At 46.6% G+C, this 24170-nt stretch overlaps 1 protein-coding gene across 1 annotated transcript in view; it reads left to right on the top strand.

Annotated features, from left to right (window-relative positions):
- The first annotated feature begins 1976 nt into the window (after nt 1–1976).
- The window catches only part of SLC12A4 (solute carrier family 12 member 4), a 425396-nt gene continuing 403202 nt past the window's right edge, over nt 1977–24170 (top strand). Inside the window, exon 1 of the mRNA XM_069216265.1 lies at nt 1977–2229. Within this exon, the coding sequence (XP_069072366.1) occupies nt 2097–2229 (133 nt within the window). The 5' untranslated portion in view covers nt 1977–2096. The remainder of the gene's footprint in view (nt 2230–24170) is intronic.

Here is a 24170-nt window from a genome sequence, read left to right as displayed (position 1 = left end):
TTTTAGCACCATGTTTGCAAATGTTTCTTGAGACAGATGTAGTCCCAAAGCCCTTGAAGAAAAGTGCACTCCCAAAACCCCTGCAGGAGGTCAAGTTTCCGGTGCACCATTTTTGTATTATTCAGTTCTTAATACCCCTGACAAGGGGATAAAGGGCTTTAAACTGGGCAGCACGCTGCTCCGAAACCCAAGTTTAGTGGTTAATTCAGCAGTTAGTGTTGGGCATTGGATCACAAAAGTATTGAAATATTTCATGAAGTCCCCTTATGAATATGCTGCTTTTAACAAAATATATGTGAATAACCATGCTGGACAATGCAACATTTGACCATATGTTTACTCGCTTTTCGTGTGAAGCGCCCCGAACCATTCTGGTGGAAGTCAGACTTTCTCGTTTTGAAGGATTTGAGGTGCATATTTATGCTTCACAACGTTCAAGGAGTGTACAATGTCTCTGCCAGCACTCCCTTTTTCACCAAAAGCACTATCTATGGTAATGTTTCACTGAGAACAAGAGTGTTCAACTTTCTGCCCTGAAATATATTCATTATGTGTAATATTTACATTCATCACATTTTTATACAAAAGAATGCAGAACCCTCACGTTGCCCTATGACTGTTCAGCGCATCCTGTTTTATTTTTGCTCTCAGTTCTTGTAATTTATTAGATTTGTAATTTTTTCACTTGTAGAAATATAGGCTGGGTAGGTTCAGCCAAGAAGTCAACTGTGGATCTGGGAAGCCTACATTCCAGCACTAGCTTCCCAGTCTCAGTTGACCACCTTGCATATCAATGGGCAGGGCCACTGGAATTACGTGATGTTACATTCCTGGTGTGTTCCACTCACTTATATAATCCAGCATCTGATACATAATCCGTTAATTTTAACAAAAAAAAGTTTCTAGTTCTGATGGATCAAAAGTTACTAAAATATGGCAACACTTGTTGGTGCGCAGTGAAAGGCCCTTCACAAAGGTTAACTGTTTATCTTTCAGCTGCTTATTGCTGCATTTGGGTGTCAGGCTGGTACTAATGAGATGCAACCTCTGCCCAGGTAGTGTTAACGTGTAAAAATGAAAAAAAATAATGAGGTAATACTATCTCAAAATGAGCCGATTATGCCACATAATTTGCCTTTTCTTGCTGTGTTACTTAGTAAACCCTGCTGCATCATTTGGTCCTACCCTGTCACATAATTCCAGTGGCACTGTCTATGTGGAAACCAAAAGCCCTTATGACTCAGGGAGTACTAAAGAAACTGACCAAATACTACCTTTGTGCGTTATATATATCCTTGCCCATTTAAATTGTATGTCATGGGACCAGAAGAAAACTATAAGGACCAGAATGCAATGGTGTGCATCAGAAAAAATAGAACTGTTACCCAAGTCCCCCACTTGACCAAATTGAATCCTGGGCTTTTATTTTATTTTATTTTTTGGAGGGAAGATGACGGAGCAGACGGGTACACCCATGACGTGCATGACGCCTTCAGACAGTCCTTAAAATTTAGCCTCCAGCACTTTGCATGATGGGACTTAGAGACTCATAGAAATATCAGGGAAAAACTACGAGAACCAGTGTGTCCAGCACGGTTGGATTAAAAAGTTTGTCCCTTGGCAGTACAGCCTTTTTACGACACGCCAAAAATACAAAACATAGAAATGTTAGCCATTGGAACAGTTATTTCAGCTGTCTGCTCCCTTCTTCACGCTCTGTTTTTCGACAAAACATTCAGGCCTGGCTGGAAACCTTTCTGCTACATTTTAACGCATGTTCTATTTCAGTCCTAAACTTTTGCAACAAGTAGCTTGCATCATGTTACTGTGCAATAACTGTTTCCAGTGCCATGAGTTTAGAAGAGGCGTTCTGTTGCCCTGGTTTCTTTGCACACTGTGAGAGAGGAGCCAAGTCCCACCAGACTTTTCCCACTCCGTGGGCTGGGGGAGTGGGCGGAGCTGGGGAATATGATAATTTCCTGGGAGGAAGTGACCCAATGATGCTGGAATGCTAGGCTCGGGAAAGATTGTGTCTGCTCCGCTTCGCAGAAAGAGGGCGGTTTTCAGCAAAGTTACCGGCACAGCCGAGCAGAAAAATGCCTCACTTTACAGTGGTACCGGTGGCGGACAACCAGGCGGAGTATGACAGCCTAGAGGGGCTGAGCTGGGTGGATTACAGAGACACGGGCCAGGGTTCCAGGGACCCCTATGACACCGTCAGCTCGGACGGTAAGTTATGTTCCCGAAGTTGCCTACGAGGTTCCATCATTCATGGTAACTTTGCTTTTCGAAAACAGAACACGTGTAGCTATCACCATCTCCCCTACAACCAGATCACGGATAGTCCGGTGTGACGAGGTGGCAGGGATGCTTTGACTAGTTTGTTCACAACTTTTCTTTTTTTCCAGCTCTGACTTAGTCTTGGACCAACGCGCGTCACTTTCACTCCCTTTAGCTGTGAGTCAGACTGGGTGTTTCATGGGCGCCGGCTGTTGTGAAACTTTTATTTCTTCAAGTAGCTTGGTATTTGTGTTTCTTTCGTGGCCTTCGGGGTGTGAATTCCCCTCCTCCGCCACTGCTGGTGATGAGGTAAATTGAATGGGACCATGACAGAGGGTTTCTTTGCTGAAAACAGTTACACGGCAGTCCAGGGTCTCCCTCCAAGACCTGCGGTGTGGTCCATTGAATGCTAATGTGCACTGTGTTCTCTTCTCTTTTCGTTAGTGATAAAATGCAAGGCAGATTAAACATTTTATGCTAATGTTCCAGTGGAAAGCGCACAGCGATGTCACTGTGCTTAACACATTCCGAAGCACGAGGTGTTCTCCCAAGTCTGCTAAATATATCCATGCCTGGGCACATCAGGGCTTGTTCACTTTTTATGTATGACTGGAGCGCCAAAGCAGTGCCAGTGGTATATCTGAAGGTGATGTGTTTTGTTTTGAGCTTTTCGCCTGCCTCGGAGTTATCTGATTGTATACATTGTGTCTTTTGATGCTGTTGCCGCAGCGTCTGTGCCAAAGTGGTAAAAGATCCCACGCACGCCGGCACAAGTTGTTAAAAGAGAATGTTTACTGTCAGTGTGGGCTCCTCAGACGATGGTTGCCTGTCTGCACGGAGTGATCGCCGTGTGGCACTCGATGCTTTTAATACACAGTGATGTTTGTAGTCTAGTGGTTTGCAGGCTGCGTGCCTTGAAGGGATGTCTGTGCATGAAGTGTTCTCGCTTCTAAGAATCCATCACTTGAGTTCCGTACATGTGGCTGCTCAGACATGCTAATTAAAAAACTCTCGCTCGCAGGCTCTTGGAACGTGACGTAAACGGCCAATCAGCTGCTGAGTGTTTGATGTTTGGAGGAGGGACCACATGACATCAAACTCTCCCGTTTTAACTGGGCCTTGGAAAAGGAATATAACGTGACATAAAATGAGCAACACTGCTGAAAGTAACTGCAAACTCCCTACATTTTGGTTTTAGAGAGCACGCATGACATCTGTATCACTTCCTGCTTTTTTTTGTAGCTGTCCTAATTGTACCTCTGCAACAACCCTGTCTTTGTTTAAGTTTCACGTGTTCATTTGTAGTTTTGCCTCAGGTGCTGCTTAACCACAGAACACGTCATCATTATCTATTTATTTTATCATAAATTTTAGTTTGACTACACCCTTGTGCTTTACTGCCTTGAATGCTATTGGTATTCCTTGACACATCTTCGTTGAGTTATTGCATTTCAGTTAACCGTGCGTCCAGCGGGCGATGTTTGTGTTTAATAGTCTCATGCATGTCCAGTGGTCCAGTCATGGATGTTCATTATGGTTGCCAGGCCTACTTGACCTTTAATACCGCAGGCATTGTCCATACCGTCCTGGCCCATATTATCCAAACGGGTGCACTGTCCCTATTTGCTCCTTGGTGAAACTTCAAAAGGTGACCCAATGCAGATCAGGATTGTGCACACTATTCTGCTGAATACTGTGACCCCTAGTTCGGTGCATTCAATGAAATACAACGCAACAGCTTCAGAGTCCTTCCATGTTTCACAGTGCAGGCTGCAACCCCTTTGCACTTTAAAGCGGGGACAGAGCTCCTCCTGCAGGTGTGTGTGGTAAGTGACAGTGCCCACTTGCAGGGTGTGTCTGGCCCCTCTACTCTCTTCAGAGGCTTCCCTCAGGAAGCACACTATCATTGTGACAGCTTTTTGTGATACATTTTCAGTGCACCTCCTGAGGGCCTGTTTGCTTCTCTGCCTGTAATAGGGTGCGGACGCAGAACAAAGTAATTGCCTTACTTGCATGGGGACACACCCTCGTGCAAATGAGAGAATGCACATGAAGGAATGTGCTCTTACAATAGCGCTAGTGTTAAATGTGCACCAGCGCTATTACTATTACTGAAGGGGGTGCACAAGTGTCTGTTCACCTTTTTTTTAATTTTTTTTTATACTATAGTGCACATTAAGAGTGCAGCACGGATATCAACACTGTATTTTTAATTGGGAGTCAAAAATGTTTATGATGTTATCTGTGCTCTGACATAGTGGTGAATTTATACCTATATGCCTTATGTCAGTTGTGAATCCCTCTTACAGTCCTACCACCGTGGGTCCACAGTTGTACCCTAGCTGGGACTAATTGGGTCCATGTATTCAACAGGAAGAACATGCATTGGCCATGTCAATCGGTCTGACTTCAGTGTGCTTAAGCCTGCCCCTACAAAGGCACCCTTCTCAACTTGCACTCACATTGGCAATGTCTTTGTCCTCTGTTGTACGGTAATAAGAGTGAGAATCAAGATAGGGATTATTCTTGTTCTGGTGCAACATAGAATGGGCACAACTGAGAGCATATTACAATAGAATTGAAGTATTTGAGAGGACAGCTAGGGCTGAGACAGTGAACTAAGATACTGAAAACAAGTGCCTTGTGTCACCTGCAAAGTGTCTTAAACAAGATTGCTTATTCACCGGTGCGCTGTGGAGGAAATCCAACTGGGATTTTATAGAAGTGCCCTGAGCATTGTTTAATTAAAAAAAATTATGGGTACTGAGGTCCAGCGTTTTGCCCAAATGTCTGCAGCATGTGCAATTAAATACTGGTATGCTGAATACCAAGGGTGCATTGTCTTGATTCCACATAGAGCCTTGTTAATCCACCATCACAGTTTTCGTTCCTATTTTCTCTCCTTATAATAATGTTTCCGTCTTTTTCTTCTTCCTTTTTGTCACCTTACTTTTCTCTCTTGTTCTGGGTCAAAATGTGATAAGGAAAAATATGTGCCAGTCACCAAAAATGAGTGCAGGTGGGTCCCAACCACCAGCTCAAATTAAGCTCTGGCACTAAGATAACTCAAGTAACAGTGCCAGCTGTATTTTGCACAATCTGAAGGCGATGGGTAAGATATTTAGGTGAGACAAACAAGACTGCATTCCTATAAATGAAACTTTTAGATGGCTGCCTGGATCACCAGCCTTCTTTCATCAACTATCAGAAGTAAAGGAGAATTCTCCTTAACTTCTCTAAAATGGAGTAACATGTACCAGAAATCCTGCTGGAGCGCAGGCAGATGGTAGCATCAGCATTGTAAATAACACCAACCTTTTTGGTCATAGCAGCATGGGCTGGAAGTGGGCAGAGATCCAGTAGCTGTTAAATGAATATCTAGGATAAAGCATGATCCCTAGAACAAACATTTCTGTTTTATTTGCGTTCAACTTCAAAAGGTTGTTGGTCATCAAAAACATTCTTGAATTTTGAAGAAAACTTCAGTTGCATTCACTTTGCTGTATCAGGAATTAAATTCCAAAAGCATAGTTATAAAAGTAAAACCGAAAGAGCAAATCAAAACATTTCTTCCTGTAGTAGTCTTCAACAATGTCTCTGTGTAAAACCCATCCCTCTTGCATTGGTTAGACTTCAAAAGTACGACCCACTTTCCTAGTTCATTAATGAAAGAGTTCACAATGTAAATCCTGATTCTCATGGTATTGAGGCAGAACAGTCCAAGGCTGACTCTGGGAGCTGTTCTGGGCTAGAAACTCAGAGTTCATTAACATACAAAAACAACACACAATAAATCAATTTCTAACCAATACCTTTTTATAAAACTGTAAAGTACTTTATCACAAATACAACTAAGTACTATGATCAAATTGACAAATATTAACATGATTTCAGGTGGAATTGCAAATTAAACCCCATCGGCCCCTGAATGGAGCCTTGCAGATTAACCAGGGTGTAAAAAGTTCACATCAAGAAACTTCACAGTAGACAACTAACCACGTAAATGCTGTTTACTCCTGTTATCTATGAGATACCATGTGACCATTTGCACACCACCAGACTTGAAATGATAAAATCAGTATATGGGTCTGTTTGAAAATTTAGGGTTTTTACAGTCAGTAAACTCAAGCCTGCAGGTTTTCTCATGTCATTAAAAATATAAAATGGGAGAACTACTGCCTTTGCCACTACATTTAGTAATCAATAAAAATAAGTATTTTGGCATTAAGTGTCATATCTTTTTCGATCACCAGGATCATAAAAGTACAAATAAAAACATATTCCATTGCATCAGTTTACATAAAAATTATTAAAAGATCAAAGATTAAAACATCATGCAATATGGTTAAAGTGCTCACATGCAGACCTACATTCATTTACTTTTCACTTACTCGAAAGACTTTGGTTCGAGATACATGTACTTCATGGACCTCTCTCAGGGAGGTAATCAATCAAACCATCCAATGTTAAAAACCATATGTAGAATATATAAAAACCATAAAGATTGTGAGACATATAAATCAGAGTATTTACTACCAGAAGCACACTATCCATCTTGACCAAATAAGCAATAAAATGCAAAAAACAGCATATATCCAACATATCGCCTCTGTCTGATTTGAGCATGGGAGCATTTGGAAGCTTGAGCAAAAGTGTGCAAAACTGTGGGATATAAATGAACAAATGCCCCAAAGATCTCACAAATCCACTCAAATGAGGAGATCTAATTAACTCTGTAACAGTAAAAATTAAGATTTCAGAAACAAATTAACAAAGAAGTGTGGAACTTCATATGCTTTTTCCAAGCCCAATCCTTTATCCCTAGAGGGTGCATACAGAAGGACTAATAGACATACCATCTTCAAGACAAAGCAAAGTATCAATGTCTATTCTCTGGCTTGAACACACTTACTTCACCAGTTCCGGAACAACATAAGAACTTGTGTAATGCAATATACCACCAATCTATTGGTATCTGTACTAAAGATCCTAAAAGCCTCCAAATACCGGCTAGTGCACAGTTTCCTAAAAAAGGGGGAGCTATCCACTTGGCCCTCTGATAGCCAGAGGCTTGGAAGAAAAATACTAAGGGGGTTATTACAACTTTGGAGAGGTGTTAATCCGTCCCAAAAGTGACGGTAAAGTGACGGATATACCACCAACCGTATTACGAGTCCATTATTATTCTATGGAACTCGTAATACAGCTGGTGGTATATCCGTCACATTTGGGACGGATTAACACCTCCTCCAAAGTTGTAATAACCCCCTAAGTGTGCTATAGAATTAGAAGCCCCTTTGCAGGCATTGCAAAGATCTCCTTTAGGAATTAGGAACAGCATCAGCCCACTTCCTACGGAACAGCTTTGTGGATAGGGATATGTATCTTAGTTGTATACACAATTTGCATGCAAGGTGAGGTGTTATCTTTTCAATAGTGGGCTTATACGATCGGAATGGCTTAAAAACTCTAAATTCCATTGTCAATGCTCCATCACTTTTACAAACCGTTTGAGCATCCACAAATTCCCAATCAATTTTTTTAAGCCTGCTTTAGAGACTAAGCTTAAATCCTCTGGGGATGACCAAAATCTTTCCCAACCCAATTTCCCCAGTAATTCTTTAACATGACTCAGCCCAGGGTTTTTTCACAAGCAGGGGACATAACATCTCTCAAGCCATCGCAATATGTTTTTAAGCAGTTAAGTTTCATAGCTGATACCAGTAGATCAACCATGAATAATTCTCTCTGTTGCCAAATCCAGGAACACAGGAGTCAAGAGCGTACTCAACGGAAGTACCACAAGAGCTTAAAAACTTATTTCCAACCACTAACAAAAAATTAATTTCTGCATGCGCCCAAATTTCCCAACCGTACAGGGCTGCCCCCAAATCCTTAACATTATACATCTCTAGGTCTGGTGCAACCTTCTCAGAAATAGTCTTAATATCAATCTTTAGTATGTTCGCTGTGTGATGGATTAATAATAGTTGTGATTTTTGCAGTTTCAAAGTCCATTTGAGTTTTGGTGTTAATCTTACTTCCAAGTGATAAAATTTGAAACCTGTCATATTAGATCCTTGCCCACATCTATCTCACTCTTACAATAGTTTTGCTTTGTGGGGCTGAATATCAGCGGTGGCCCCTCCATTAGGGCAGAGGAATGTCAGTACCCTGCTGCCAGCGGTACAAAAGGTGAAAAATAAAATGAAGTTATTACCATTATGTTTTCCCTTTCCCCCAGCATGAGTTGTTTGGGGGCCATTGCTGCTGACTGGCAGCAGAAGAGTGGAGTTCACTCCTCCAGATTACAGTGCGCACATTCCTTTAGCTGGTTGTCTTGCAACGGCCAGCCTGACATGTGCAGTGTAATCTCCCTACACACAGCTAAGACAGCGAGGTGGAGAGCAAGCACAGACCCCTAGTGCTTGCAAGAGCATCGGGGCAGCCCGTTCCAGCTAATGGTGGTGGTGATGCTCTCATGCTACTAACATTATCAGAAGCACAAGAGCAGCAATTGGCGTGGAGATACTGCAGCCTGCAGACCAGACCAGTGCCAAGAGACTGACACAGGATATCTGGAGAGAGCCAGTGCATGCAGTGTGTGAGTACATTTTTATTTTATTCTTCTTAACCCACTGATGCACTGTAGGACTTATACTGCCTTCAGCCTCAACTCCACAGTTCTCATTTGTCTTTTGTTATAAACTCTGTTTATAACAAGCCATGACTGACAGCTTTGGCGTTGACCAGGCACTGCTGGTCAGTGGTTGTTCCACCATATATTTAGGGTGCCAGCCGCCACTGCTAAATATCATAAATTTGGTCTTTGAGCCATTCATCTCTAAACTAGGCCTGGGCGGAGTTCGACTCAGTGGAATTCCGTGGAGTTGATTAAAAACTCTGTGGAATTCAGCAGAAGTGCAGTTCCTTGACCCACAGAGCCCTGAATGCACCCGATTTTATAAGTGCTAAACTGGGTCGGTCCTGGTTAGCCAGGCTCAACCCTACTTAGGCCTTCCGAGATCAGGTGCATTCATGAGCGGGTCGTAGGCAGTAAAAGCTGCTGTTTCAGGCCTCTTGTGCACTGGCCTGCACTGTGTGCAGTGCACGCAGGACAGGCCAGTGCACAATAGGACTGAAACAGCAACTTTCACTGCCTACGGCCTTGGCCTGAATTCAGGCCAGGGCTATAAGCAGCAAAACCTGCCATTTTAGCTCTTTTTTGTGCACAACCAATGGACAAAAATAAATAGAAATAGGAGACAAGGACTTACCTGAGTTCTCACAGTATTTCCCCTAGCGGCCTGGCTCTCTCTCTGCCCCCTGCTCCGCTGCTGGCAGAAGGAGGCCTGGGCCTCCCTGGATCCATCTCCAGAGCACACTGCAGCCCAGTTATGGGCTACACAGCAAAAGCACAGACTGTCTACACTTGCACTGTGTAGCCCATAACTGGACTGCAGTGTGCACCGGGTGACCTCTGCTCTGCTGGCGGGGTAGTGGAGTTTTTGGTGAACTCCGCACTCCAATCAGAGTACGGAGTGCCAAAAACTTTGTTAACTCCGCCAGCGGAGAGGAGCTGCCTGCCCATCCCTACTCTAAAACCCACTCTGCACAAAAAGCATTACAATTATTTAACAAGTGTTGTAAACCCTGGTTGGGGGGGGTATTGAAAGCAATAGGGTGTCATCTGAAAAGACCGGGGTGGGCAGCCTCCGTCCACCCATTTTTTTGGTGAGTCACACCTGTGTTTTGTCAAACACTTCACAACACCATTTATATACAAGGAAAACAGAGCAGGTACAAGAAATCAATCCTGTCTTACTCTGCAATTAACTGTGATTGCGTCAGTTAGTTGTCCACGTTGCCCTCACCTAACAGCAAAAAATATTCTGATTGTAGTCGCACCGGGATGGCCAACAGGTTTGGGGGAATGCCCATTGCATCTAAAACCTTCCACATCTTACTCCTAGGGATCAGATCATGGCAGCACCCAAGTCGACAAAGGCAATTTGTATTATTTTTTTATTTATTTTTTAAAACATTTTTATTTATTGGTGTTTCAGATGGCACATAATCTTATTCACAAGATCATAACAGGTTACATAGCTGTATAAATCTCCTTTCTATGACAAATTTTGAACAGTTAACCAACCCTGCAATTATAGTATGTAACCCCCACGCTGAGGGTTGTTCCTTGCATAGCTTTGCGAACAAGTTAGTAATCTGCAGTGGGGGTCGCCAGTGGATCTCCAGTTCAGTGCAGCAAATCCGTGAAGCAGGATGGTTGATTTCCAGCTCTGGGATCTTAGGTACCCATCCTCTCTTAGTACAACAAATAACAAGCAAACCATACAACTTGCCCAGGGATCTAAACCTAACTTCTTGGCATGTGGGTGTGCCTACGATTGTATTGGGCCCAGCTGGGGGGGATGGGAGGGGTCGGCAGTGACTGGAAGGGGAGAGGGCCCCGGGGAGCCTTCCCCTATGCATGATCTTTTAGAGAGTTCCCAGAGGGATGTGTTTGTCTATTTCCTAACTCCGCAAGTTAAGCGGCTCGTCTGCAGTATCATCCAGAGTCACCTCAGGAGTGTCCCATGCTCCGCCCCACTTCTGCCCTGTTCCTCAGTCTTCTAATTTCTTCCCTCTGAAGTGCCAAGTGCCTGTTCTTCTGCCCTGGCCCAGCTAGTGATGTCCGCCACCCATGTACTCAACCAAGGTCCATTTCTATTTTAACAGGCCTCTGCTACCCTCCCAGGGGCTAGTCCCAATGCCAGGTCAAGAAACCTGTTCCCCCACCTTTTTTTTTTTTTTTTTTTTTTTTGGGGTGGGGGGTCTGTCAAAAAGTCCCAGTAAGCGGACAGCAAGGCCGATATCCATCTGCCTGTCCAGGGTGTTATTAAGTGTAGCAATAACCTCCCCCCAGAAGTGTTGCACCACCGGGCATTCCCAAGTCATATGGCAGAAGTCTGCGTTGCCCAGCTGGCATCATTGGCATTTCCCTGATGTTGCACCATATATCTGATTAATTCTATGCAGGGTTAGATAGGTCCTATGGACATATTTGTACTGGATATATTTCAAGCGTGTGTTTCTTGAGATTTTGTAGGGTATGCCAGGATTTCGGTCCATTCAGTGTCCGTCATCTGTCTACCTAAATCCATGTCCCACTTACGTCACCATCCCTCCAGTGATCAGTCTATCATCCCATGCAGGGCTCTGTAGAACCAGGTTACCAGGTGGGATCCGTCCCTAAGAGTCAGCATGGATTGTAAAATAGCAACCGCAGTGGGTTCCTCACTTCCACCCCACCCCCACATGACTTTTAGGGCTCTTATGATGGCCTTATAATTTAACAACTGGCGAGTGACCAAGCCTGTTTGTTCTGTCAAGTTGCCAAAGAGAATCAACACCCCCCCCCCTTGATACAGGTCTCCCACTGTTGCGATCCCCACCTCCATCCACTATTTTGGTTGTCGTGCGGTACAGGAGGAGCAGGGTTCACCAGGTGGAAAGCCAATTAGGAGAAGGGCTGGGGCATAGGGGTTAGTCGTGTGTGTTCTCCTGAGGGCCCTGTGCCAGGCCGCCAAGGTCGTGGCCACCAGTATATTTGATTTAGGGAGGGCCTGTTTCCCCTGGAGTAGGCAAGCCAAAAGTCCCGCCCCTAGGGTAAGCCTCTTGTCTATGTCGGCCATCGAGGAGTCCAGCCCATTGAGCCATCTCGCCGGCCACTGAAGCTGAGCTGCCAAATGGTACAGCTCAAAGTCGGGTTGTAGTGTAGCCATTTTTTAATATAGCTTTTGCGCGTTTGCTTACAATATTAGGCCTCAGTGCACTTTGTTCTAGATGCATTTTATTTAGCCTCATACTGTTATTTTTCAATAAACAGTTTCACGGTCTTGTTTTATTTTCTTCTATCACACTGTTTAGCTTACTTCAGCACTGGAGTTCTCAAACAATACATTCTTGCTCGCTCTGTGCTTCAGTCAAGGATACAGTCTGGTACATTGCCGATAGACGTGGTAGAAGTTTAGTCTTTAGGGTTCGAAGAAAGTACACGTTCTTACGTAGGGACGTTTCTTGGAACACCAGCGTTTTAGTTATAAAATCACTTCCTAGTCCTGGTACACGGGAGAGGGAGATTCCGACCAGGGAACCACAACTAGACGCTGACTGCCCTGTTGCAGATGCTGATCCCGATCACAGGCCTTTGCTCAGATATGAGAGTTGATGTCCTCCCAGGGGAACCTGAAAGGCGGGCTTAGAGCTTAATATGCTGTGCTCAAAATAGAACTTAGAATAGAGAACGTAATCTATTAGCACTATGATAGCGTTATTCTTATGCTTCACTCTGCTCGTTACTATTTCAATTCTACTGTGTTGTATAATTCTGGTTATTGCGGCTCATGCCTTGTTATCTAAAATGCAGTTGTTTTATTAAACCAATCTTTAAAACTCAAACTGCCTTTGTCATTTATATATGAGACCAAACTGTGTATGAGAGAGCTGGTTGGGATCTGAGTGACCACGACTTCTCTGGGAAGTACCAAGATGGCATGCGCTCGGCTGCCCAATTGTCTCATCCCTTTGGGAGAAATGAGGCACTGCTAGTTAGCCAGAGCTCAACCTGGATTTGGGGTGACAAGGGTCCTTCGCCATGGGTCAGACTTAGTCCCCCACACTGTGAATGATCTTGCTACCCAAAAATCCGGTACTCATTAGGATAACGAGAGCCTACGCAACGGGGTACCCTAAGCCCGTGCCATACTGGGGAGTTTTAACGATCGCCAAAAGGCTAGTGCAGTCTTCAATGCCCGGCATACTCCCCCCCCCCCCCCTCCCCCCCCTCCCCCCCCCCCTCTCCCAGGTTGCCCTCGCGAACGTCCTTCAAGTCATGGTAAATTTTTATTTCCAGATACCTAAAGGATACCTCTATCATCGGGAAGACACACGTCTTTTGTTAATTGAGTTCCTGGCCTGAGAGGTTGCCAAAGTCCTACAGCATCTGCAGCACCTGTGGTAACTCCTCATTTCCATCCTGTAGGTGAATGAGGAGGTCGTCAGTGTGTAGGGAAATAATGTGCGTAGTTCCCTGTCTGATCACTCCCCACTTTCTGGCTACAGTCCAGGAGCTCTCTGCTAGCGGCTCTATAGCTATGGCGAACAATAAGGGTGAGGGGGCAGCCCTGCCTGGTTCCCCTGCAGATTTTATAGCTACTCGAGATTGTGTGTCCTGTATTCACTCTCGCCATGAGGCGGGTGTAGAGCAGGTTAACCCATCGTGCCCAGCACTGCCCCATCCCCACCTGCATCATCACCATTTCTAGATAGTCCCATCCCACAGTGTCAATGGACGTTTCCAGGTCCACCAACACTATTGTAGCCGCCATCTCCAGTGGTCGTGGGCTATTGTAAAGTATGGACTAAAGTTGCCATAGTTTGTGTGATGTGCTACACATAGGTATAAACATATTCTGGTCCTTATATATGTGGGTCTGCAACCTGTTCGCAAGGACTTTCTAAGCACCTTAATGTCAGTATTTAACATTGATAATGGGCAGTAATCAGCAACCATCATTTCAATCCGTTTACCCTTGGGTAGAGGTACATCTCTACTAATCGGGGTGCCAGGGTACTGGTGAATCTCTGATAAAATTCTGGCGGGAGGCCATCTGCTACCGGGGTTTTCCCCATCGCCAGGGCTTTGATGGCAGTTCCCACTTCATGAGTGCACATCTGTGCCCCTAAGTCTGCACCATCCTGCTCTGCTAGTGTCGCCAGCTGTCGACTCTCTAGATAAGTTTGGAGGGAGTCCAAGTCAGCCCCCCCTCGGTGTGCTATACAGATATCTATAGTAGGCTTTAAACTTGTCATTGATGTCCATCCGGGAATAGAGTGAAGTCCCGGCTCTGGACTTCAAGCGGGTAATTGGAGTGCCCCTGCTCTCTGGGTTGATCAGCCTGGCTAATAGTTTCCCCACCCTTCCCTCCTCTTCATGTATCCTGCCCAGGTTATTGTGGCATCTAAGGTGCTCTAAGGCCTCTGTGTGGGCTTCTCACATTTCTGAGAGCTTTCGAGTGGTCCCCGGGTCTGTCCCCAGCCCTGATTCCCACCTGAGCAACTCTGTCTCAAGGCAGGTTAGTTCAGTTTCTAATTCTTTTGTAATCCCCTCAGTTTGTCCAAGGCAGTGTCCCCTAATGACTACTTTCAAGGCTTCCTATTTCATCCCCCTAGAGGAGAAAGTCCCCATGTTCAAGGAGAGATAGTCTGTCATTTTAGATGATAATGCATTTCGGAAGAACTCGTCCTCTATGGCCCTAGGGTACAGTCACCATGTTGGTATTGTTGGGTGTCTCCCCAGTGTCTGCAGTGTCAGCAGTAGCGGGCTATGGTCGGAGACTGTTCTTCCCAGATAATAGGTATGTAAAACTTTGCCATGAGGTTTGTGGAGCAGAGCATGTGATCTATCCACGTGTGTAGTTGGTGGAGGGAAGAGTAATGTGAGTATTCCTTACTGTAGGGGTGTTGGGTCCACCATGCATCTTCTATACTCCATTGATATATCCATTGCACCAGGCTGTTTGCCACTCTAAGTGTTGTGGCTTCCTGCAGAGGAGGGGAGGAGCGGTCACAATCTGGGTCAATGATACTATTGGAATTTCCCCCCCGCTGAGTAAATAGGGCCTGTCTGGGAATCCCACCAAATGGGCTGAAAGAGCCAGCCAAAAGGGATTCTGATCTTTGTTAGGGGTGTATCACTCCCCAAGACTATCAGTCTGCCACTAAGGTGTCCCTCCACCAAGACATATCTCCCCGCTTTGTCAGCGTATAATGTGGTAGCCTCGAAGGCACCCCTGCCAGCAACCATACCAGTGCGCCTCATGCACACTCTGAATAAGCAGTGGCAAGGTGTTGCCCCTGCCAATGCCTGCAATGGTTATAAGCCTCTGTCTTAATGAGGGTGGGATTCTTGTAGGAGTGCTATATGGACCCCCTTCTCTTCATGTAGGTCAGTATATTATGCCGTTTTGATGTGGTCCCTATCCCCTGTATGTTCCAGGAGATTAATTTGATTGCAGTGCCATTATTCAACATATTTTTGCAATGTCCACTGATTTATTTTCCCATCTCCTCCCCCTCCATGTCCCCCATGTCAACCCCAAAACACTGATCTTGCACACTAATTAAATATCTGGGCTTCAATAAGAACAACATTATTCAAAACCCAACTCCCTGACCCAAGAGCAGTCCAGCAACGGCCAACCACTGAAACGGGCAATACCAAACTTTGACATTCTCTCATCGTCGCTCTTCAGGAGCAGTCCAAGGGTGAGTAGGGGTAATATGCCATCTAGCTTTACTGGTCTGGCACTGCCCAGTTGCAAGCCGCCACTCCCGCCAGGAGCCTTTAGCAGGATGAGGATAGACCCCCTATCCAATGTCAGATAATGTCTTCTGCCAATTGGGGTGTCACTTGAGGGAGCACCTCCATCACACTGGCAACAGACTCAAGACCAGAGGCGTCCTCATTTTCGTGTACATCAGTTGAGTAGTTTCTGTCTATCTGAGCTGGGGGACTCCATCAGCGATGCTGCAGCCTGGATCGTCGTGCATTCATCCTGGTTTGCTTGTAGTTGCTTTGGTCGCACCGGGCAGTCTATGACAGTTCGATCCTTTGAACTGTGTCTCTTCCTACGGCGACCAGCTGCCCTAGTCTCATTCCCCGCACAGTCAATTTTCCCACCTTTTATAAGATTCAAGCCAGGCCCATGCTTCTTCGGGGTCTGGCAAAAGTGCGTTTTGCCTTCCCACATTATCTTTAGCTTCAAGGGGAAGAGCAACTTGTAACGGATCCGTAGTGCCTTCTTCACAGACAGATATGAAGCCTGCTTCGCCTGCACTGCTGCTGTGTAATCAGGGAACAAGTTGACTCTGCTGTTCTCTACTGCAAAAGGGCCCACCTCTCGTGCTCTCTGTAGCATTATGTCTTGGCCCCTATAATGTAGTAGCTTAGCCACTACCGGCCTCGGGGGCGGCCCGGCGCAAGGGGTCTAGGTGGCACCCTGTGCTCTCTTTCCAGTGCAAAGAATGAAGTAAACAGCTGCTCGCCTAGGAGGGAGTTTATCTAGGGCTCCAAGAAGGCCACCATGTCAGCACCTTCGGCTCCCTCTAGGAGCCCTATAATGCATACATTATTGCATCGACTGCTGCGTTCCGTGACCTCCGCCAGGAATTCTAATCTCTGCACTTTGTTGGTGAGGTGGGCTATCTGTGTCTTGTGCGATCGCTGCTGGGTTCCAAGGCGTATCAACTCTTCCTCTGTGATTTTCACCCCGTCAGAAAGGTTCCAGTGGCCCACTCGTAGGTGGCCGAGCTCTGCCTACACCTTCCCGATTTCTTGCCTAAGGGTGTTTTCCGATTCCTTAATTGCTTCCAGGATCTTTTGTAATGTGGCTAGCATTGGGGCGGGGTTGTGTGAGCGGATGTAAGATTGGCACCCCTGTGTGCTGTCAGGGCTGAGTGGTCTCTGTACCTGGGTTTTAAGGCGTTGTTTCCCCATTTGGTGGGGGCGGGGGCTCTGTGCTTGATCCCATACTCGTTCGGCTGGCCGTAGTGGGAAGTGTCTGGGGAGGGTACTCCTTGCCACCAATGTTAGTCCCTGTAGGAAGTTGGCTCTGTATATGCTATCTCAAAGTAAGAGATAGTGTGCACAGAGTCCAAGGGTTCCCCTTAGAGGTAAGATAGTGGCAAAATTAGATAATTCTAAGACTCTATTTTGTGGTAGTGTGGTCGAGCAGTAGGATTATCAGAGGGTAGTGTTAAGCATTTGTTGTATTTATTTTTAGAACCACAAGTTCAAGATTTGAAGTAAATACATAAAATGCAAGGTACTCCACACAGGTAAGTTAGGAACTTTGAATTAGAGCAATAGCATACACAGTTTTAGTAAAAATGGCAATAAGCTATTTTAAAAGTGGACACAGTGCAAAAGTCAACAGTTCCTGGGGGAGGTAAGTAATGGTTAGTTTGTCGGGTAAGTAAGACACTTAAGTAAGTCTAAGTTCCTGGGCATAGGCAGCCCACCGTTGTGGGTTCAAGGCAACCCCAAAGTTACCACACTAGCAGCGCAGGGCCGGTCAGGTGCAGAGGTCAAAGCGGTGCCCAAAACTCACACAGGTGCCTATGAAGAACAGGGGTGCTCTGGTTCCAGTCTGCCAGCAGGTAAGTACCCGCATTCTCGGAGGGCAGACCAGGGGGTTTTTATAGAGCACTGGGGGGAGACACAAGTAGGCACACAAAACACACCCTCAGCAGCACAGGGGCGGACAGGTGCAGTGTGCAAAGCAGGTGTCGGGTTTTGTATTTGAAACAATGGAGGAACCCAGGGGTCACTCTAGCAGTGCAGGCAGGGCACAGGGGGGCTTCTTGGGCCAGCCACTGACTGGGCTAGGCAGAGGGCCCCTGGTGGTCACTGCACTGAGGTTCGGTTCATTTTAGTCCTGGGGGCTGCAGGTGCAGTGCTTGGTCCAGGCGTCCGTTTCCTTGTTACAGGCAGACGCGGTAAGTGGGAGCCTCTGGATTCTCTCTGCATGCGTCGCTGTGGGGGTCCAGGAGGGTCGCCTCCGGCTACTCACGAGGTCGCAGTCGCCTGGGAGTCCTCCTTGTGGTTTTGGTTCTCTGGAGCTCGAGCCGGGGCATCAGGTGCAGAGAGTGAAGTCTCACACTTCCGGCGGGAAGAGTGAGGTCTTTCAAAGTTGTAAGAAAGTTGGAAAATTGTTGCTGTTGTTGAGAAGAGCCACTGTTCACTGGAGTTTTTTGGTCCTTTGGTTCAGGGCAGTCCTCTGAGGCTTCAGAGGTCGCTGGTCCCTGTCTGATGCGTCGCTGTTGCTGTTGCTGTTTTCTCCCTGTCAGGAGACAGGCGGGTAAGGCTGGGGCCAAAGCAGTTGTCGTCTCCATCGTCTCTGCAGGGTTTTCAGGTCAGGAGTCCTTCTTCTTGGTTCAGATTGCAGGAATCTGATTTCCTGGGTTCTGGGGTGCCCCTAAATACTAAATTTAAGGGTGTGTTTAGGTCTGGGGGGCAGTAGCCAATGGCTACTGTCCTGGAGGGTGGCTACACCCTCTTTGTGCCTCCTCCCTGAGGGGAGGGGGGCACATCCCTAATCCTTTTGGTGGAATCCTCCAATCTCAAGATGGTGGATTTCTAAAGGCAGGGGTCACCTCAGGTCAGGACACCTTAGGGGCTGTCCTGACTGGTGGGCGGCGACTCCTTGTTTTTCTCATTATCTCCTCCAGCCTTGCTGCCAAAAGTGGGGGCAGTGGCCGGAGGGGCGGGCATCTCCACTAGCTGGGATGCCCTGGGGTGCTGTAACAAAAGAAATGAGCCTTTGAGGCTCACCACCAGGTGTTAAAGTTCCTGCAGGGGGGGTTGAGAAGCACCTCCACCCAGTACAGGCTTTGTTCCTGGCCACAGAGTGACAAAGGCACTCTCCCCATATGGCCAGCAACTCGTCTGGTTGTGGCAGGCTGGCAGAAATTGTGCTGAGAAGTTTGATATTAAACTTCCCAGATTTCAGTGTAGCCATTATAAAACCATGGAGTTCGTGTTTGACCAACTCCCAGATGATATACTCTTTATGGCTACCCTGCACTTACAATGTCTAAGGTTTTGCTTAGACACTGTAGGGGCATAGTGCTCATGCACATATGGCCTCACCTGTGGTATAGTGCACCCTGCCTTAGGGTTGTAAGGCCTGCTAGAGGGGTGACTTACCTATGCCACAGGCTGTGTGAGGTTGACATGGCACTTTGAGGGGAGTGCCATGTCAACTTAGTCATTTTCTCCCCCCCAGCACACACAAGCTGTGAGGCAGTGTGCATGTGCTGAGTGAGGGATCCCCAGGGTGGCATAAGACATGCTGCAGCCTTTAGAGACCTTCCCTGGCCTCATGGTCCTTGGCACCAGGGGTATCATTTACAAGGGACTTATCTGAGTGCCAGGGCTGTGTCAATTGTGGAAGCAAAGGTACAGTTTAGGGAAAGAACACTGGAGCAGGGTCCCAGCACACTTTCAGTCATAACTGGCATCAGCAAAAGGCAAAAAGTCAGGGGGGTAACCATGCCAAGGAGGCATTTCCTTACAGTCCCCCCCTATCCGGCAGACTCCCCTGGCAACCCGCTGGCCCCGATGCCCGCCTCCTCCGCAGGTGTCAACTGCCAGCAGTTCTCCGACACACCCCACCAGGTGGTGGAGCTGCATGCAGCCGGTCTGATCCAGGCAGAGCCCTTCTTCTCAGGACCTAGCACATCACGGGGGCCCCTCGCTTGCCTCTCAGCATCGGTTTCTCAGTCTCCCACCATATCCACTTGTGCCCCAGAGGGGTCTAGGGTCTCCTTATTCTTACACTTGCCCCGCAGGGGGGAACCAGTGCCTGATAGTCCCCCCCGGCAGGCCGGTTTCCCCGAGGCCTAATCTCCTCCACTCCTGTGACGGACCAGAGGATGTAGGTAGGTCCTCACCAATCCCACCCTGCGGCTTTCCTCCAATTGGGACCCCAGGGGCCACATCACTAGCTCCTCTGGCAACCCCGGGTGCAGCGTGCCAATGCACCGGTCGCGCCCCTCAAGCAGGCCTCCTCTTTCAGCCCAGCCGGGGGCACCAGCACCAGCAGAACACTCCTCAGTACCTCCCCAAGAAGGTGTCTCATCTCCGGCCTCCCAGCAGCCTTCAGTGTGAGGACTATCACCACAACAGCCCTCTCTAGGTTTGTGGTCTCTGGGGCCCCACCCACACCCCGACCAGTGCTCTCCTCCTCACCTGACTGGGAGGGGGCAGTCCGGGCCCTGCCATGTATTCCTCCTGGGCCTCCTGGCTCCTCAGTGGGAGGGGGGTAAGGCACCAGGACCGCGCCTGTCGCCTCCCTCTTTGCCTCCTTTGCAATGCTCTCTGATGTCGGACCTTTCACCTCTGTGGCTGTCACTGGCAGGGAGGCCCAAGAACTACAGCCTCATCTCTTCTCCCTATGCGGCCTGCTTGGCTACTTCACAGCCGCGAGGCTGCCGTCTTGTGCTCCCTTTGGCACTGACAGTCTCCCCACCTCTTCTGTGCCAGTTGACGGCTCCGCTCTCTCCTTCCGGTCAGTGCACCGTTCGTGCACCCAGGGGCCCCATAACCCTACCTCGACTCCTGGTCATAGCCCCTTGGTTTTCGGATTGTCGTGGGCCGGTCCGGAACTTTTTGTCCATGCGGCCGCCATCTTTGGTGGTTGGCTGTACATCCAAATGCAGCACATAGTTTGCCCCTGTTGATTACTGAAGTCTCTCAGTAAAGACAATTAAAATGAAAAATATGGTCTGTGTTTCTAACACCACTTCTAAAGCCGGCCTGTATGTCATCATTATCTTGAATCCACTGTTGGAGATGAGCCAACACCGGTTTACAAAAGATCTTGGAAAAGCATCTATCAAGCTAATTGACCAGTAGTTGCTATAAGCATTTCATTGTCCCTTCTTATATATATTGGTATTATCTCTGCAATTTTCCATAACAGAGGAATCTCCATACCCTGTAAAACTGCATTTGATAGTGAGTTCATATAGTGACCCACACACTTCCGGATGGGTCTGATAGGTCAGTAGGGATCTTGTCAGGCCCAGTAGCTCTGGATGCAATACTAGATTTAGGGGCCACCAAGGTTTTTACTAACTCAAATTCAAGATAGTTTTCATTTCCCGGGCTGGAAGCCACAAGGAAATCAAATCTTCACTGTCCCTACATGGTTCCTCACTACTCGTGTATAAATAACTAGACTGGGCTACCTAAATTTGGGGTTGGACAAAAACTTCCAGGTCTCTCTGGGAACCATTTGCACTCACTGTAGATATTTTCCAAAATAATTTGTTATCCTTAGATAGCATTGCAAAGTCCAAATTTTCCCACAAAGTATTCTAACAGTCTCTTTAGCGAGCTCCCTCCTATATGCTGTTCTGCAACTCACCAAATCATTCATACAATTGGATTTAACTGCCACTGTTAAATTCACTTTTGTGGTCCTGCATGCTTTGTTGTACCATGCATCCTCCTTAACATTATTGTCATCAACCCTTTTGTCCTGAGCTAAAAGCTCTCTAATCTGTGAAAATAGAACTTCATGGTCCTCCTCTAATGCTGTAATTCTGCACTCGGGCAAGGGGGGGAGGGGGGGAGAGAATCTCTTTATTTCTCTACTTCTGCCTTGACATTCCCAACTACGGTTTCCAATGCCTCTGGGTGCTTTACTACCCAGCTACACTGAATGACTTTTCCATTGTTAATGTAGGAACCATCCCCAATAGCAATATTACCTATGGTTTCTCCAATAGTCTTCCCACTAAAGTCAGGATCAAAGTGTTATGATTACTGTTGTAGTGTGGTTGGTTTTACATATCCTTTGCGCGTTGGCTTTAGGCTTTAGGCCTTTGTGCACTTTACCCTGGATGTATTTTATTCATTTGCTAGTAGCTTAGAGCCTCTGTGCACTTTGCTCTAAATGCTTTTTATTAGGCTTCGTACTGTTATTTTTCAAATAGCCAGTTCTACGGTGTTGTTTTTCTATTCATATCATACTGTTTTGCCTACTTCAGCACTGGAGTTCTCCATAACATATTCACTCTGTGCTTCAGTCAAGGATACAGTCTGGTACATTGCCGATAGACGTGGTAGGAGTTTAGACTTGGCATTCCTGCGTAGGGACATTTTGTGGTCACGCTGACATGTTAGTTATAAAATAACTTCCTTGTCCCAATACACGCAAGAGGGAGATTCCGACCAGGGAACCACAACTAGATGCTGACTGCCTCGTTGCAGATGCTGAACCAAGATCACAGGCCTTTGCTCGGGTATGAGGGCTGATGTCTCCCCAGTGATACAGACAGGCAAGCTAGAAGCTTAACATGCTGTGCTCGAAATAGAACAAGCAGAGGGAGAGTAGAAACTATTATACACAATGATCGCTTTGTTCTTATGTTTTACTCTTCTGGTAACTATTTCAATCCTACTATGTTGTATGGTTCTGGTTATTGCGGCTCATGCCTTATTATCTAAAATACAGTTGTTTTATTAAATCATTATATAAAACTTATACTGTCTTTGTCATTTGTATATGAGATCATATTGTAAATGAGAGAGTTGGTTTGGATCTGAGTGACCACGACTTCCCTGAGAAGTTCCAAAGATGTCATGCGCTCGGCTGCCCAATCATCTCTTCCCCGTGGGAGAAATGAGGCACTGCTAGTTAGCCGGAGCAAAAACCGGATTTAGGGTGACAGAGTTCCTTACACGTGGGGTCAGACTTAGTCCCCCACACCGTTATCGATCCTGCTGCCTAGAAATCCAGTAGTCTCATTTAGGATAATGAGAGCCCACGCGACATGGCGCCGCCAACGTTTGGTCTGGCTCTAATATTTAGGTCCGACTGACTCTCTCGATCTCCTATATATTTTGACTCCTCGGTTCCGTTAGCGGAGACGTCCGTGGGGCTGAGGGTTTCCGCCACCACGGTATAGGTGTATCCTGTTACTTAGTGGTTGGTTGTTCAAGCTTGAACTTTGATAGGAAAAACCCCGATATTGGTGTGCCTTCGCTGACCTAGAGCTATTTTTTACAAATTTCAAATCCTAATGTAGTGAATATAGCTATCAATATGCGTCACCCGCCCACAGGACACCTGATAGCACATGGACTGACGGTCCAAGGGGGTACAGTCACTTTTGTGGTGGACGCCCATGCAGCCTATAGAACAGAACTTTTTTATTCTTGGGTCGTATTTCCAGCAGTTGATGGGGGTACAAATACTTTTCACGAATACACTGTTGCGAATGTCCCTGGACAGTACAGGGCTTACGCATACTTAGAGATACCTCTCTCTTATCAAGAACACCATAATTGGCTTGATGGCGCCCTCTCACATACAGTAGCACAAGTAAGGTTAGGTCCGTTGAGTAATGATGGTCCGACCTGGCCTTTATTGGCTACTAACACACCATATCCTGCGGTTGCTAATTTGGCAGTGGCTGATGTGCGTCGTTTATATATAGACTTAGCAACTACATACAGAAGATTGGTTCAGTTTGTAATGCAAGCATTGAATACTAATGCAGCGCGTGCTGCTCCGGCGCACCCACAAGCAGTGGTTCCGGGTATCAATCCGGCCACTGTACACTCAGTTATGGGTAAGGTACCGGCTAAAGGTGAGGAGACTCCATTTTGGCTGGCGCAAAAGATTAATATGCTGGAAGCAGTATTTCCCCATACGGGACCTCAGGATAAACATAGAATATTGACGATGTGTTTGCCGTATGGGATGGTTCCTCCGGTGGACCTTTGTAATACCTGGGGCACGGTGTTTGCCGCGCTCTACACTACGGTACACCGACATTGGCTAATTTACCGGAAGTGCTTAAACAAATTCAAGATGAATATGGGGCTACCCCTGCCTTAGATTTGGGCATGCAGTTAATGGGCAATTTTGCCGCGGTTTCTTCTATTATTTTGAGTAATCTCAAGGGAGAGGCTGTAGCACTAGCAGTGCGAATGCGTCTTCGGGACGTTCCGCAGATTAATCAAGAGCGGGAACTTCCAAGAATAATAGCAGAAACCTATTCTAGTATCGGTCGCGATAGCCTAGGGGCTAGACCGCAGAAACTCCAATTGCAGGGTAAAAATAATAAAGATAATGCTAAACAACAGCAACCTGAGGGTACTAAAAAGCGCTGGGAAAAGAAACAGCAAACACCTAAAAAGGATGAGGGACAGTCTCCGCAACCGGAGACCCCGCAGAATAGGTAGAATCTCAGGAATAGGGATAATTTGAAGAAGCCTGATAGATATCGATATACTGATACACGCCAATCTC

Source organism: Pleurodeles waltl, chromosome 12, assembly GCF_031143425.1.
Source record: "Pleurodeles waltl isolate 20211129_DDA chromosome 12, aPleWal1.hap1.20221129, whole genome shotgun sequence".
Taxonomy (NCBI): domain Eukaryota; kingdom Metazoa; phylum Chordata; class Amphibia; order Caudata; family Salamandridae; genus Pleurodeles; species Pleurodeles waltl.
The sequence above is the reverse complement of the archived record's forward strand: the minus strand, read 5'-3'. Positions and strand labels throughout refer to the sequence as shown.